This window comes from Pseudorasbora parva, chromosome 10 (genome assembly GCF_024679245.1).
Source record: "Pseudorasbora parva isolate DD20220531a chromosome 10, ASM2467924v1, whole genome shotgun sequence".
NCBI classification, from domain to species: domain Eukaryota; kingdom Metazoa; phylum Chordata; class Actinopteri; order Cypriniformes; family Gobionidae; genus Pseudorasbora; species Pseudorasbora parva.
The window spans coordinates 21953147-21967532 of NC_090181.1; the positions used below are offsets into that span (position 1 = coordinate 21953147).

At 36.4% G+C, this 14386-nt stretch overlaps 2 protein-coding genes across 2 annotated transcripts; one reads left to right on the forward strand and one right to left on the reverse strand.

Moving 5' to 3' along the window:
• Positions 1-1747: 1747 nt before the first annotated feature.
• Positions 1748-10553, reverse strand: zmpste24 (zinc metallopeptidase, STE24 homolog). The gene is made up of 10 exons (XM_067454590.1): positions 10166-10553; positions 9832-9978; positions 9517-9603; positions 8554-8670; positions 8329-8481; positions 8100-8241; positions 7804-7982; positions 6454-6558; positions 6079-6222; positions 1748-3206 (listed from the first exon to the last, which is right to left on the reverse strand). The coding sequence occupies exons 1-10, from the start codon at positions 10271-10273 to the stop codon at positions 2982-2984; spliced, it is 1407 nt and encodes a 468-aa protein (XP_067310691.1). The 5' UTR covers positions 10274-10553; the 3' UTR covers positions 1748-2981.
• Positions 10554-12917: 2364 nt separating this feature from the next.
• Positions 12918-14250, forward strand: LOC137091265 (dynein light chain Tctex-type 1-like). Its single transcript, XM_067455521.1, has 4 exons — positions 12918-13569; positions 13709-13832; positions 13918-13995; positions 14097-14250. The coding sequence occupies exons 1-4, from the start codon at positions 13507-13509 to the stop codon at positions 14165-14167; spliced, it is 336 nt and encodes a 111-aa protein (XP_067311622.1). The 5' UTR covers positions 12918-13506; the 3' UTR covers positions 14168-14250.
• The last annotated feature ends 136 nt before the right edge of the window (positions 14251-14386 follow it).

The window sequence follows — 14386 nt, forward strand, 5'->3', positions numbered from 1 at the left end:
ACATCAGGTTCCACAGAGCCCAACAGAAAGCCTGCCTGTGACAAGATGGCCGCCGGTGATGACGATGGTGACTCCGCCGTAAGATATCTAGCCCTACACTGTAAAAAAAATGTGTTGGTTTTTGTTGGTTTAACTTAAAAAAGTAAGTAACCTGGTTCCCTTAAAATTTTGAGTTGGTTGAAATTAAAAATTTGAGTTGATACAATGAAGGAAATTTGTTTAATAAATAGAAACTCAAAATATTATTGTATCTGAACCACATAAAAAATGTTTTTGATAAATCATGAAAATAGCACTATTTGGCATGTTTCACTGCGTCATCACAAATAAAACACACAATTACCCAATATGCTTACAAAATCTTCTAATAATATTTTAATAAAGGTTATCGAATCTCAAAAAATGTTCATTGTATTAACTCAAAATTTTAATTTCAATGAACTCAAAATTTTAAGGTAACCAGGTAACTTTTTTTCTAAATATTTTTTTTTTACAGTGTATGGATATCTATGTTCAGAACGGTGTCATGACAAATCCTGTCCGCCTATGAAATTGTGTCCGCTGTTATCGGTTTTAAATGCCTGATCAAAAGTTGTTATACATGGTTCTGCACGTCACGGACACTACGCCCATATATTTTTTTACAGTCTTTAATAGCGTTAAAAAAATTACGAAAACTAAGGACTTTACTCTATAATTTAATTTAGCCAAACACACATTACAGTTTTAGTTAGTTTTTTTAAAAGTTTTTTTTAATTCATACTTTTCATGTTCATATTTTTCAGTAGGCCAATATTTCTAAATATCCTTTCTTTGTATTGGTCTTATATTCTAATTTTCTGAAACTGAATTTGGGATTTTCCCAAGTTGTCAGTTATAATCATCAAAATTAAAAGAAATAAACATTTGATATCAGTCTGTGTGTAGCCTAATGAACGAATGAATATATTATACACATTTCACTTTTTGAATGGAATTGGTAAAATAAATAAACTTTTTGATAATATTCTAATTATATGACCAACATGAATAAAGGACCATGAATAAAGAGAAAATTACAAAAAATAGCTGTCTAGAAATGACCACATGCCCTTAAATTGGGCACTATTTTAAGGGACAGCCATTTGTTGTGGTGTCCAAAATGGACGTTAGAGTGCACTCATTAGTTCTGTCCAACTTGCATGTCCTGTATTTGCTGCGTGTGTGTGTGTGTGCGTGCGTTTGGCTACCCGATGGGAAAGTGTTTACAGAGCCTTTTGTTTTTTGTTTGCATTTTAAAATACATTTCTAATGGCTGTCCAGTAGTCCCTAACAATTTTGGGGTGAACTAAAGGACACCCACGAAAATAAACCGTGGTTTAAAATAAACCTTGGTTATTTTTGCTTCCTGTTAAATGTGCACGCGCTCTCAACTGCCCAAGTGGTTATTCGAAAAAGGCCGTTCATTCAATCTCACAATGCCACGTCCGCAAGGCTAGATAAGAATATCCACGAGACAATCTGGGAGACGCGTGCAGAATGGCTCACACATTTATCAGGGGTTTTGCAAACCATTTGTAAGAGAAAGCAAAAGCACTGACAGATGACTTTTCTCCCATCACCATGTCCCTTTAGAATCTCAAATGTATGTTTTCTTTCTTGGTCATTTTGTACACCTAAATGGTTTAGATAGAACACTAATGAACCTTTAGATAAATAAAACAAAAAGTTTTAAATGGATACATAAAAGAAGCTTTTACCAAAATAGTTGTGATCTTTTTTTATTCATAGTGAATGCAAAAATGTATCTTTCCAGTCAAACATTCCTGATGTCAAAGACATATTCCTTGGGGATAAATATAAACCTACAGCCATATCACTCTAAGGATGTTACTGTTTAGGGCCACTATTCAGTTGGTAGACCTTTCATAGACTCTCTAAGCAATTACTACTCCACTTCAAGCCATTACCATATCAGTCACAGTAAAAGCTTTAAGAGTCCAACATTTTGACAAGCTTGCATGCTAAATTTAACAGCCACACATATTCTTAAAAGTCACACAAATCCTTACAAATGCAGTTCCAAGCCAACAGCATAACTGACATGATTCAGGGAAATTAAATTAAATTCTGAGGAAATTGGGAAAAAGACATGACAGCATCATGTTTCTACACATTCTCATAGTAACACCTTGTACACTCAGGCAGAGAGAAAATTAACTAAAATTTACAATTTTTCTAACCACTTATTAAATATTTTTAGTCACCTTTGCCCTTGAAATGTTGCTAATTTTTCACAAAAATGTATATATTTACACAAACGTTCAAACTCTTTTGGTTATAAAAGTAAAACAAAAAACAATTATTTCAAAAGCTGGTCAAAAGAACTAAAATTGGAATAAACATTAAGTAGGCCTTATTTAGCCATACAATTTCAGAATAGCAGTCTCACATAACATCTGTCATTTGAACCATGTGCTTCGTTATAATGCAGTCAATCCTCATTCCCGTTTCAACAGACAGACATTATATTTTAAGTTCACTAACTAGCACTCAATAATAAATGTAAGAATCTCTTGGTTTTATATGGTGCTGAGGGCCCCTCTAAGATGTTTTACCCTCCTCTCTCACGGTCTAAGTGGATTACACTAAACCAAAGTGGAAATGCATGGTTCTAAATAACAGGAGGGAAAATTTACAGCTAAAATGTACAATCGAATTAAAACAATCAAAATCATATCAAGAACAATTGCAAAAGGCATACAGAACGCGCAGACTTAACAACTTGTACACTGAGTTGTCTGAAGCCATCTGAAAACAATTTAGACTTCCTTCTAGGGAGATAAACAAATGACAAATCCCAACCATTTAGGAGGAGGAATAGAAATAAAAGAGAGGGAAGGAGAGAGAAATAGGCATCAAAATCAGAGGGCCAACAGAGGCTGGCGGAGACCCTTTCTCGGGGGAGCAAGTGGTGAACGAGGTCCCCCCTTGGAAAGCCATCAGTCTTGCTTTGGTCCAGTGAGGGCTCTGAGCCTCTCTAGCAGGGGAGGATGGGAGTAATGCCACATAGAGAACAGCCAATCTGCTACAGGAAAGCCCAGGTTGTCTTTATTGAGCTTGATGAGGGCGGAGTACAGCTCAGATGATCGGCCCATATTGCGTGCAAATGCGTCTGCTTGAAACTCGAACCTTCGGCTCAACACTGTTAAACAGAACGACAGCAACTGCAGAGGGAAAAAAAAAGAAAGTGAAGATGAACCAGATGTATTCGATTATTCAGAAAATGACCATTGCTGCGTCCAAAATCATATTCTCGGGTAGAGGTACTCATTTTGAAAAAGTAATTACTTTAAGACTGCTTAAATGTATGTTCTATATACAGTGAGGAAAATAAGTATTTGAACACCCTGCTATTCTGCAAGTTCTTCCACTTAGAAATCATGGAGGGGTCTGAAATTCTCATCGTAGGTGCATGTCCACTGTGAGAGACATAATCTAAATAAAATTTAAAAAAAAAACAGAAATCACTATGATTTTTTAACTATTTATTTGTATGATACAGCTGCAAATAGGTATTTGAACAACTGTATCAGCCAGAATTCTGACCCTCAAAGACCTGTTAGTCTGTCTTTAAAATGTCCAGCTCCACTCCATTTATTATCCTAAATTAGATGCACCTGTTTAAGGTTGTTAGCTGAAAAAAGACACCTGTCCACCCCATACAATCAGTAAGGCTGGAGAGACACTGCAAGCGTAGCGTAGCGTGAGCGTTTCAGTTGCGTATCAGCTGCGGGGCGGCTGCCTTGCGTTTTCTCTGTTATTGCACACCAGAAGCATGTCTGACGCTGCGCTGCTGCTGTTATTGATGTACAGGGAAGCCCTATACTTCATGTTATATATAAATATATTGCCTACTGATACAGCAAAGACAACGTCGGCAGTAGCCTATTGACCATACATATTTATGGTATTGACGGCAAAATAGGCTACAGAATATTTCGTTCTGTATTGACACGTTTAATATTTCAAAATCAATAATTATGTTGTTTTTTATTATTACAATTAGTCCTATATCTGCATTTATGTTAACCTAGAGACTTTCAAACTTGAAAATTTCATTTATTAATATGTATTTGTGTCAAAATGACATATAAACATCTTTTCCTATAGTATTTTGCCTGGAAAACACTTCCAACACGCAAATCTCTTCTAGGCGTCTCTTCTATTTCAAGCATGCACACATTTTCCGCGCGGCTCCAACCGCGTGAGCCGCGCGTGTCACGCAGCCAGCGTGCAAGCTCTAACCGGTTAACATGGGAACCGAATTAAAAATGGACACGCCACGCAGCCGAGACGCTCATGCCAGGCTTACAGTGTGTCCCCGTCCTAAGAATCCAACTACCAGCATGGCCAAGACCAAAGAGCTGTCCAAAGACACTAGAGACAAAATTGTACACCTCTACAAGGCTGGAAAGGCTATAGAGAAATTGCCAAGCAGCTTGGTAAAAAAATGTCCACTGTTGGAGCAATCATTCGAAAATGGAAGAAGCTTAAAAATGACTGTCAATCTCCCTCAGACTGGGGCTCCATGCAAGAGCTCAGCTCGTGGGGTCTCAATGATCCTAAGAAAGGTGAGAAATTAGCCCAGAACTACACGAGAGGAGCTGGTCAATGACCTGCAAAGGGCTGGGACCACCGTTTCCAAGGTTACTGTTGGTAATACACCAAGACATCATGGTTTGAAATCATGCATGGCATGAAAGATTCCTCTGCTTAAACCAGCACATGTCCAGGCCTGTCTTAAGTTTGCCAATGACCATTTGGATGATCCAGAGGAGTCATGGGAGAAAGTCATGTGGTCAGATGAGACCAAAATAGAACTCTTTGGCCATAAATCCACTAAACGTGTTTGGAGGAAGAAGAATGATGAGTACCATCCCAAGAACATCATCCCTACTGAGAAGCATGGGGGTGGTAGGATCATGCTTTGGGGGTGTTTTTCTGCACATGGGACAGGGCACTGTATTAAGGAGAGGATGACTGGGGCCATGTATTGCAAGATTTTGGGGAACAACCTCCTTCCCTCAGTTACAGCATTGAAGATGGGTCGTGGCTGGGTCTACCAACATGACAATGACCCAAAGCACACAGCCAGGATAACCAAGGAGTGGCTCTGTAAGAAGCATATCAAGGTTCTGGTGTAGCCTAGCCAGTCTCCAGACCTAAACCCAATAGAGAATATTTGGAGGGAGCTCAAACTCCATGTTTCTCAGCGACAGGCCAGAAACCTGACTGATCTAGAGTAGATCTGTGTGGAGGAGTGGGCCAAAATCTCTCCTGCAGTGCAAACCTGGTGAAAAACTACAGGAAACATTTGACATCTGTAATTGCAAACAAAGGCTACTTTACCAAAAATTAACATTGATTTTCTCAGGTGTTCAAATGTCTCAGCTGTATTATAAAAAAAAAGTTAAAAAAAAAAAAAAAAAAGCATACATAGTGATTTCTGGATTTTTTTTTTTTTTTTTTAGATTATGTCTCACAGTGGACATGCACCTACGATGACAATTTCAGAACCTTCCCTGCTTTCTAAGTGGGAGAACTTGCAAAATAGCAGGGTGTTCAAATACTTATTTTCCTCACTGTATAATGTGAATGTGTGTTGTATGAATGTAATCTGGATATACAACATTCACTATGTTTTAATCATCACGTGACCTAACTTCAGGAGCATCGCAAGCAGGCACAACTCCTCTCCTGTTTCGTCAAGGGATAGTTAAGTGTCCATTGTATGTACACATTTTAGAATCTCTTCAGAAGAAGTAGGCCAACACCTTACTTTTTGTAAACTCTTGTACACCTACTCTTTTATAAGTACTATAAATACTTATTTTGTCACATACCATTTCTTTACCTACTATGTAGTAGGGAAGCATCCGATTTCAGATGCAGACCATTTATTTTCCAAACACATTATAATGTCCTGCATAAATCATAATTTCTAATTAAAAATGTTTGCACACGTTAGCAAATGAGCCCACATGTATTTTTCAGAGAGAAGGAAGGGGCCGGGGGGAAAAAAGTAAGATGTGTTACCTCATTGTAAGGCGAGAAGATAAACTGAAAGATGATCATCAGCCCGATAAGAGTAGGTTGGATGTCATGAAAACCAAATGCCATGAAGAGCTCTTTTCGACCAATCAGCACAGCAAAAAGGAAGAAACACAGGAAGGAGTTCATCTGTAAAGAAAGAGAGACATTGACATCAAATTATGGCCCTCTTTTCATGCTCGTAAAAAGGCCGGAAATTGACACTAAAACAAGAATTTTCAGTATTTTCAGAGAAACTAACATTGTAGAAATCAAGAATGTGTAGTGAAAAAAACATTGATATGGTAGCTTTAAGAAATACAATAAGACAAGAATACATGTCCTATGTGAAGACAAAATGACACAAAGACAGCAACTCGCCTGGCTGATGACAATGTTCTTGACTGTGTGGCCTAGTTTCCAATGTCCAAGTTCATGTCCAAGAACTGCCAGAACTTCAGGGTTACTGCAGCCTTGTTTCTTGTTCTAAATAAAGACAAATCAAGTGAAATCCCCAAACATTTTGAAACACTGAAAATAATTGGCTACATAATGCACTGTAAGAGACACATGGAAATTATGCAGTACCAACTAGTATCACACCATCAATCAAAAGTTTTGAGTCTGTAAGACTTTTTTCATGTTTAATACATCTCTTATACTCAACAACAACATTTATTTGATTAAAAATACAGTAAAAACTAATATTGTGAAATCTTATTACAACTTGTAAGCCATAACTCCAGTCCTTAGCATCACATAACCCTTCAGAAATCGTTCTGATATGCTGATTTTATTCTCAAAAACATTTATTATGATTTTCCGTTTAAAAAACTTGTGCTGCTTAATATTTTTGTGGAAACCTTAATACATTTTTTTTCAGGATTCTTTGATGGATAGAAAGTTCAAAACAACAGCATTTATTTGAAATAAAATAAAATTTAAACAATAGAAATATCATTACTCTACCTTTAGTAAAGTAATTAAATGTGCTCTTTCTGAATAAAATTATTACAAAAATCATACTGAATTCAAACTTTTGAAAAATAGTGTATGAACAGGTGCAATACAGCAGAGATTATCCAAAATTAAAATTTGTGGTTGAAATGGAAAATTCAGGATGCACTAGGCCAAAAAACTAAAATGAATAATACATTATTAATCTAAATTAATCAAACACTCAGTTAAAACGGACTTGTAAAAACAATTAAATGGCACATAAGGCTGTTTTTATATCAAACAAATTATCAACAACTGTTCCTACTTCAGTTTGTTGGTGAAATATAAATATTTAACAAATACATAATGAAGACATCAATAACTGGTTAAGTAAAAACATAATGACTATTGCAATACAGAGCATATTTAGAAAAAAAGCTTTTCTTTTATGGACATTAAATAGCTTTCTTGAGGTAAATGTAACATGACATTATATAGTCTAGAAGCTGATTTAGTCTTTCCCAGTTGAAACACTGATTGAGCAATTAAATAAGACAAATTAAGTAATGTATCTTTCAACATGCCTTCTGGTGTTCACCCAAGATGATTTTGTACTGTAAGTAATTATTAAAGAGAGGAGATAAACGGTTCATATGCGTTTGATCCTTGCTGCTGCTTAAACTGAGCCACATGGCTACATTGATGGAGTCATGGCGTATTAAAGTGCAGCAAATTTTGGTGCATTGCTACAATACAACATTTTATCTCATTTGTTAGCGTTCTTGCTCTGACCTTTGGTTTGGACTTGCTCTCATTGGCCACTGTCTCGTTCTCCTCTCCTGTTCCTGGCTCCTTCTCTTCAGATTTATTTAAAGGGGAATAGTCCTCCAAAAGTGTGTCAAACAGTACAATGCGCTTGTTTTTGAAGAAACCATAGAAGTAGGCATTACTGTGGGAAGATCTCTTTGAACCTAGAAAAGAGTGAACAGAAATATTAGGAGAAGGGAGAAAAGAGGGCTAGATATCAAAACTGAGAATTAAAGTTCTATAGAAGGTAACAAAAATGAAAATATTATAGTTTGCTGTACCTTCCACTACATAGACCTTGGTGAGGGGGAAGTAGATGGACTTTGCCATGCTCTCAATTTCACTCTTCAGCTCACCATCTGGCAGTGGAGTGAATTTATCAAACAGAGGGGCGATGTAGTCTGCGTAGATTGTCACTAGAATCTGTAGACCAAAGAAGAAGGGACAGTTCAAATCACTTTTCGTTGTTCCTCACAGACAACCAATGCAGCAAAAGCACAGAAAACTGACCAGTGAGACAATTAGTGTGAAGAGCCAGGCGTAGATGAAGAAGTAATCACCACCAATCTTGATGATGTAGAGGAGCAATGATGTCACTGGCAACAAAATACACTGAGTCACAGCAAACTTCTTGAGAGCGTCTTTCAGGAAGAAACCCAGCGTCTATAAGAATTTCATCATTAGTTTCAGTACTGCTATAACTGAAATATTAGATGAGAGTTAGACTTTATCAACCTGCTGGTTGAATCCATGCTTCTCTTCAATAACAAAAGTGTTATAGAGGCTCCAGGGAAGGCCAGTGAAAGCACTAAAGAGTGTCGCCAGCATCAGGAACACCAAAGAATGGGAGATCTGAAGGTAAGAAGACCATTTGAATCAATATAATGCTTTCTGGATATGTTTAAAATGACATAGTTTAAAATGCTTCTTACTATTTCAGCAGCATTTAGTGTACAGTAAACAATATATTTTCTATTAATTTATTAATGTGATTAGACTCCCAATAATAATATTTTTTTTATACATAAAATGTAATTAAAATGGGAAAACAACCTCTTCAGGTTTCAAGATGTTAACCTGCCCCTATTACGCTATTTTAATGAATCCTAATTTTGTTTTGGACGGCTCCTACAATAGGTTTACATGTATCCAAGTTCAAGAAAAACTTACATTTTCTCTTAATATACATTGCAGCTTCTCCTCATTTCTCAGTTTCTGAAACGGGAACTCATCCAGACCTTAGCTACAAGTAGTGTTTCAGGGTGGGTTTGTTTGTATTATTGCCATACCAGCATCTATTGCTATTTTCATGACAAGATTTTTTTTAAATGTTTAAAAAAAAAATATCTTCTGCTCACCAAAGCTGTAATTATTTGATTCAAAGTGCAGCAAAAAAAAAGTGTTAAATACGTTTACAATTTAAAACAACTGCTTTCTATTTTAATATATTTTAAAATGCAATTCATTTCTGTAATGGCAAAGGTGAATTTTCAGGATCATTACTCTAGTCTTCTGTGTCCCACTATCCTTCTAATATGCTGATTTGCTGCTCAAGAAACATTATTATCAATGTTTAATAAAGTGGTGTACACTTTTTCAGTATTCTGTGATGAATAGCAAGTGCATTAAATTAATTAAACGACAATATGACAAAATAATAATAAAGAAAAAATAACAATGAAGACATTCATAACCTACCTCATACTCTGGACCAAAACCAAAACGAGCCGTGAGATTCCCTGACACTTTCCAAAGAAATGGAATTCCTCCTAGGAGCAGTATCAGCTACAAAAATTAAATAAAAAGATTAAATGAATCCACAAGGTGCACAATTTAATGAGAAACTTGTAACTGAAACCTACAAATGTGAAGTTGTCTGAACATAAAATAGTGCCTAATATAAAAAAAGAATAATTATTAATAAAATAAATGCATAAATCACCCCACCACTTAGAATGCGGTTTTATTTTTTGAAATTGATAAGAATTTCTTTGGATGTGGGTTTAAGCTTACCGTGCCCTCTGCCTCAGAGTAGAGTCCAGACCAAAAGCCAAAGTTGCTCTTGTCCAGCTGATAGAGGCGAGACTTTTCAAATGTCTCCGAATCCATTATCTTGCCCAGCTCAGTTGGCACATGCATTGTAGTCCTGTAGATCTTCCTCTGTGAAAGGTAAACCGTGTCTTAGTGTTTACATTGTTCCTCTGTTATGTACATCAAAATACATCTGCACAAAACTCTAAAAGATAACAACTGGGATTTTAATAATCAAAATATGCAAATGAAAAAAGAAAGTGACTGAATTGACATGCTTTACACAGACAAAACAAAGCAATAAGCATATGCTCACCTGTCTGTAGGCGAGGTAGGCCTCCCAAACATACACCGTCCATGAGAAGACCAGGACAGCGTAAAAGATTTTGTCTTCAACTGGTAATGCAAGAATCTCCTGCAGCATTATTACGGCTTGGCAGTTATTTATTGACAACGTGAAATAGCTCGAGCTATCCAGTAAGTCTGCTCATTCAAGGCAACAAATAATCTTCGTACTTGTTACGATCCAATACGAGAGTTGAACCTTACAAGACTGTTTGAGTGTGTGTTATGTCCATAAATTGGCAAAACTACAAGCAAAGATGCACAAATAACGATAACTCATGCTCTATCATACTTCCTTTCCCATTCATGTGAAGATACGGTGTAACTAGAAACTGTGTTCGAGCGGACACAAGAACAGAACATGGGTTCCTAGTTTTATAAATTAAAATGTACAATAAAGTAAATGTAGTTGTACTGGATTTATTTGTTAAAAACCTACTACGTATTAATATTATGTCAATTAGTTTAGTTAAACGTTTCCTTTACAGTCAAAACGATGCAAGTCAAATAAAGTACTCAAAAATGTTAGAATGGTCAGATACTTGCGCAATATAACGTTAATGTATACGTGCGTTTTTTACCTTTATGCAAAAGGGGTTGTTTATATATATATATATATATATATATATATATATATATATATATATATATATATATATATATATATATATATATATATATATATATATATAAATACACTTTTCAGTTTTTAAAAGTTACTGTGTGACGAGGAGCCGTCAGTGAAGAGCCCGCAGGTTTGCGTTGAAATACGATACGGGACAGTTGAAGAAAACGAAACAAAGTAAATATTACTTGAGAATAATTCCTTTTCACAATAGCATGAGTACAAGGCTACATCAAGACTGCTAGAGAACAGGTCAAGTTAGGAAGTTGCTTTTTATTAAATTAGTATACAGTGTCTCTTAATGTAGGCTACCAACGCTAAAAACAAAACACTGAAGAGAACAGACTGTGGCCACTGGCCGTGATTACGGTACTATCGAGGGAGTGACCCTTGTCTGTCTCCATAGAAACTACAAAACACCCTGGATAAAGTCGTGCAATGGACGAAGATCAGTCTTCTGAAGAGGTAATTGGACAAAAACCTAACAATAGCATTATGTAATAAAGTTGTCATTCATACTTCTAACTGTAGTATAAATATTAATATATAGTGCTACTTGAAAGTTTATTAATCCATTGCAGAGCCTGTGAAAATGTAGAACTTTGTACAAAATAAGAGGGATCATACAAAATGCATGTTATTTTTTTATTTAGTACTGTCCTGAGTTAGATCTTTTACATAAAAGTAGTTTACATATAGTCCACCAAACAAAAAGCAGCTGAATTTATAAATATTATCCCATTCAAAAGTCTATGTAGCCTTGATTCTTAAAGGGATCCCATGGTGTTGAGACTTGTATGGCTTAATATAACATAAATGATGTCTCTTACTGAATTATGTAGTAGAAAACCCATGAAAGATCTACGTTATTTAAAAAATCGATTTTATATTTGGACCATGGGCGGCGCCATTTTGTTTGCGTTCTAGGTTGATGACGTAGAGTGGTTGAACTCCTCAATCAGCTGGCATTACCCGTAGCTATTTTTACCACAACGCAACTCGAAAATTGTTTCAGAGTTAAACAAAACAAATGAATTGCTTTGTAATTGTACTTAAAACACACTCAAACATACATGTGCACACAAACTCACCTACACAAGTCACAAACAGATCGGCGGGCGCGCACACACACACCTGACTGCTCTGTCTCAATCGCATGCATCATCACCAAAACATCCTGCCTCTCTTCCTCACGTTACTTTATCCCATCGTCCTACCTAGATATTTCCCTCTGCTGGTCACATTAGGCATTATAGTTAATCTACTATCAACAGTCTATCTGGGGAACAGGATGTGTTGAACAGGATATACACAGGGAATAGATTGAGGGTTATGTATGCGCGCGCAGTGCGTGCGTGTGTGTGTGTGTGTTCGCGCCGATCTGTTGGGTTGTGTGTGTGTTCGCGCCGATCTGTTGGTGTGTGTGTGTGTTGCTGTGTTCGCGCCGATCTGTTGGGGTGTGTGTGAGTCTGTGTGAGAGAGAGAGTTTGTGTGCACATGTATGTTTGAGTGCGTGAAGTCGGACAGCTGTTTGTAAATCGGCTTTACACTCGTTATTGCGGTGAACGTGAGACTGAATGACTGCACTCGAACATGTCCACTATGGTGTCGGACAACACTACAAATGGCCGTCCCTTCAAATAATGCCCTATTTAAGGGTATAGGGTCGATTTCAGATTCAGCCCCTGTCGTGGAGACTGAGCAGCCCAACATCTCGATTGAGACAGAGCCTGTCGTGTGCGCGCCCGCCGATCTGTTTGTGACTTGTGTAGGTGAGTTTGTGTGCACATGTATGTTTGAGTGTGTTTTAAGTATAATTACAAAGGAATTCATTGGTTTTGTTTAACTCTGAAACAATTTTCGAGTTGCGTTGTGGTAAAAATAGCTACGGGTAATGCCAGCTGATTGAGGAGTTCAACCACTCTACGTCATCAACCTAGAACGCAAACAAAATGGCGCCGCCCATGGTCCAAATATAAAATCGATTTTTAAAATAACGTAGATCTTTCATGGGTTTTCTACTACATAATTCAGTAAGAGACATCATTTATGTTATATTAAGCCATACAAGTCTCAACACCATGGGATCCCTTTAATACCATGTGTCGTTTCCTTTCTCTGGATGATCTACAGCTGCTTTTTTGTTTTTGTTTTGTGATTGATGTTCATGAGTCCCATGTTTGTCCTCAGAAATTAAACTGCCCAATGTTCTTCAGAAAAATCCTCAAGGTCCTAAAAATTCTTCAGTTTACCAACATCTTTTGCATATTTGAACCCTTTCCTGCAATGACAGTGTGAAAATATGGATCTCAAAATCATAGAGGACAATTGACAATTTGACAAAAGAACATTTGGCAGTTTAACTGCTCAGGACAAACAAGGGACTCATGAACAACCATCACAAAAACCAAAAACGTGGATCAGGTAACAGCAAAGTATTATGAATCAAGGGTACATAAACTTTTGAACAGTGTCTTTTAAACATGATGCTGTTTTTTCTTCTTCTTATGGACTATATGTAAACACCTTTTATGTAAAATATCTTATTCAGGACAGTACTAAATAAAATAAAAAACCTGGATTTTGTATGATCCCTGTTCTTTTGTTAAAATTATTCACATTTTCACAGATTCTGCAAGGGGTTCACAAAAATTCAAACAGCACTGTATATAACTGCAACCATAACCATGTATTTCTTTCATTCACAGACCACATTTCTTGTCGATGAGATTACCACAATTATTAAAGAAGTAAGAATTTACTAATGTGTAGACATGGTCAACCTTTAACTTTCAATAAAATTTCTTTGACTGCATGAAAAAATATTTTAAAATGAACATTGTCAATATTATTATTGCAATCATGTATTATGGGGTCTTTTGATAACAGGCTGTTGAAAGCACCATCGGAAACAGCTCTTACCAACACAGCAAAATCAGCCAGTGGATGTCAAACATTGTAGAGTCAAGTCTGTGCCAGCTAACTAAATTAGGAAAACCTTTCAAGTACATAGGTATGGTAACAGGCAATTTAAACAACAATTCTTATGTAAAGCTGTATGTTTTTTTCCAAATCCACTCTTCTGTTTGTTCGGCCAGTGACATGCATCATACTGCAAAAAAATGGGGCCGGTTTGCACACTGCCAGCTCGTGTTTCTGGGACAACACTACAGATGGTAAGACATTGTTAGAACAGAACGGTCAAGTATTTCAGATTTGATTTCTTACTTTAAAATTAGTAATTAATTAAAAACCATTGACTTTTGTTTTCCCATAGGGAGCTGCACAATACGGTGGGAGAATAAAACCATATACTGCGTAGTTAGTGTGTTTGGGCTTGCCATCTGAGAATGACTAACAACATGTAGGCTTGTCTCCTGTTCAAAGGTTTCTGAACCCTTTTGCAAGCCTCATAAACAATGCTGTTCCAGTTTAATTTGTAACTTGATTAAATTAATTTTCAATTCTAAATAAGTGGGTGTCTTTTATAGTATATATAAAAATCAAACTAAACTTAAAATGGATCCTGTGGAGTCATTTTCAGATATGGGTCTTATGTGTATACAA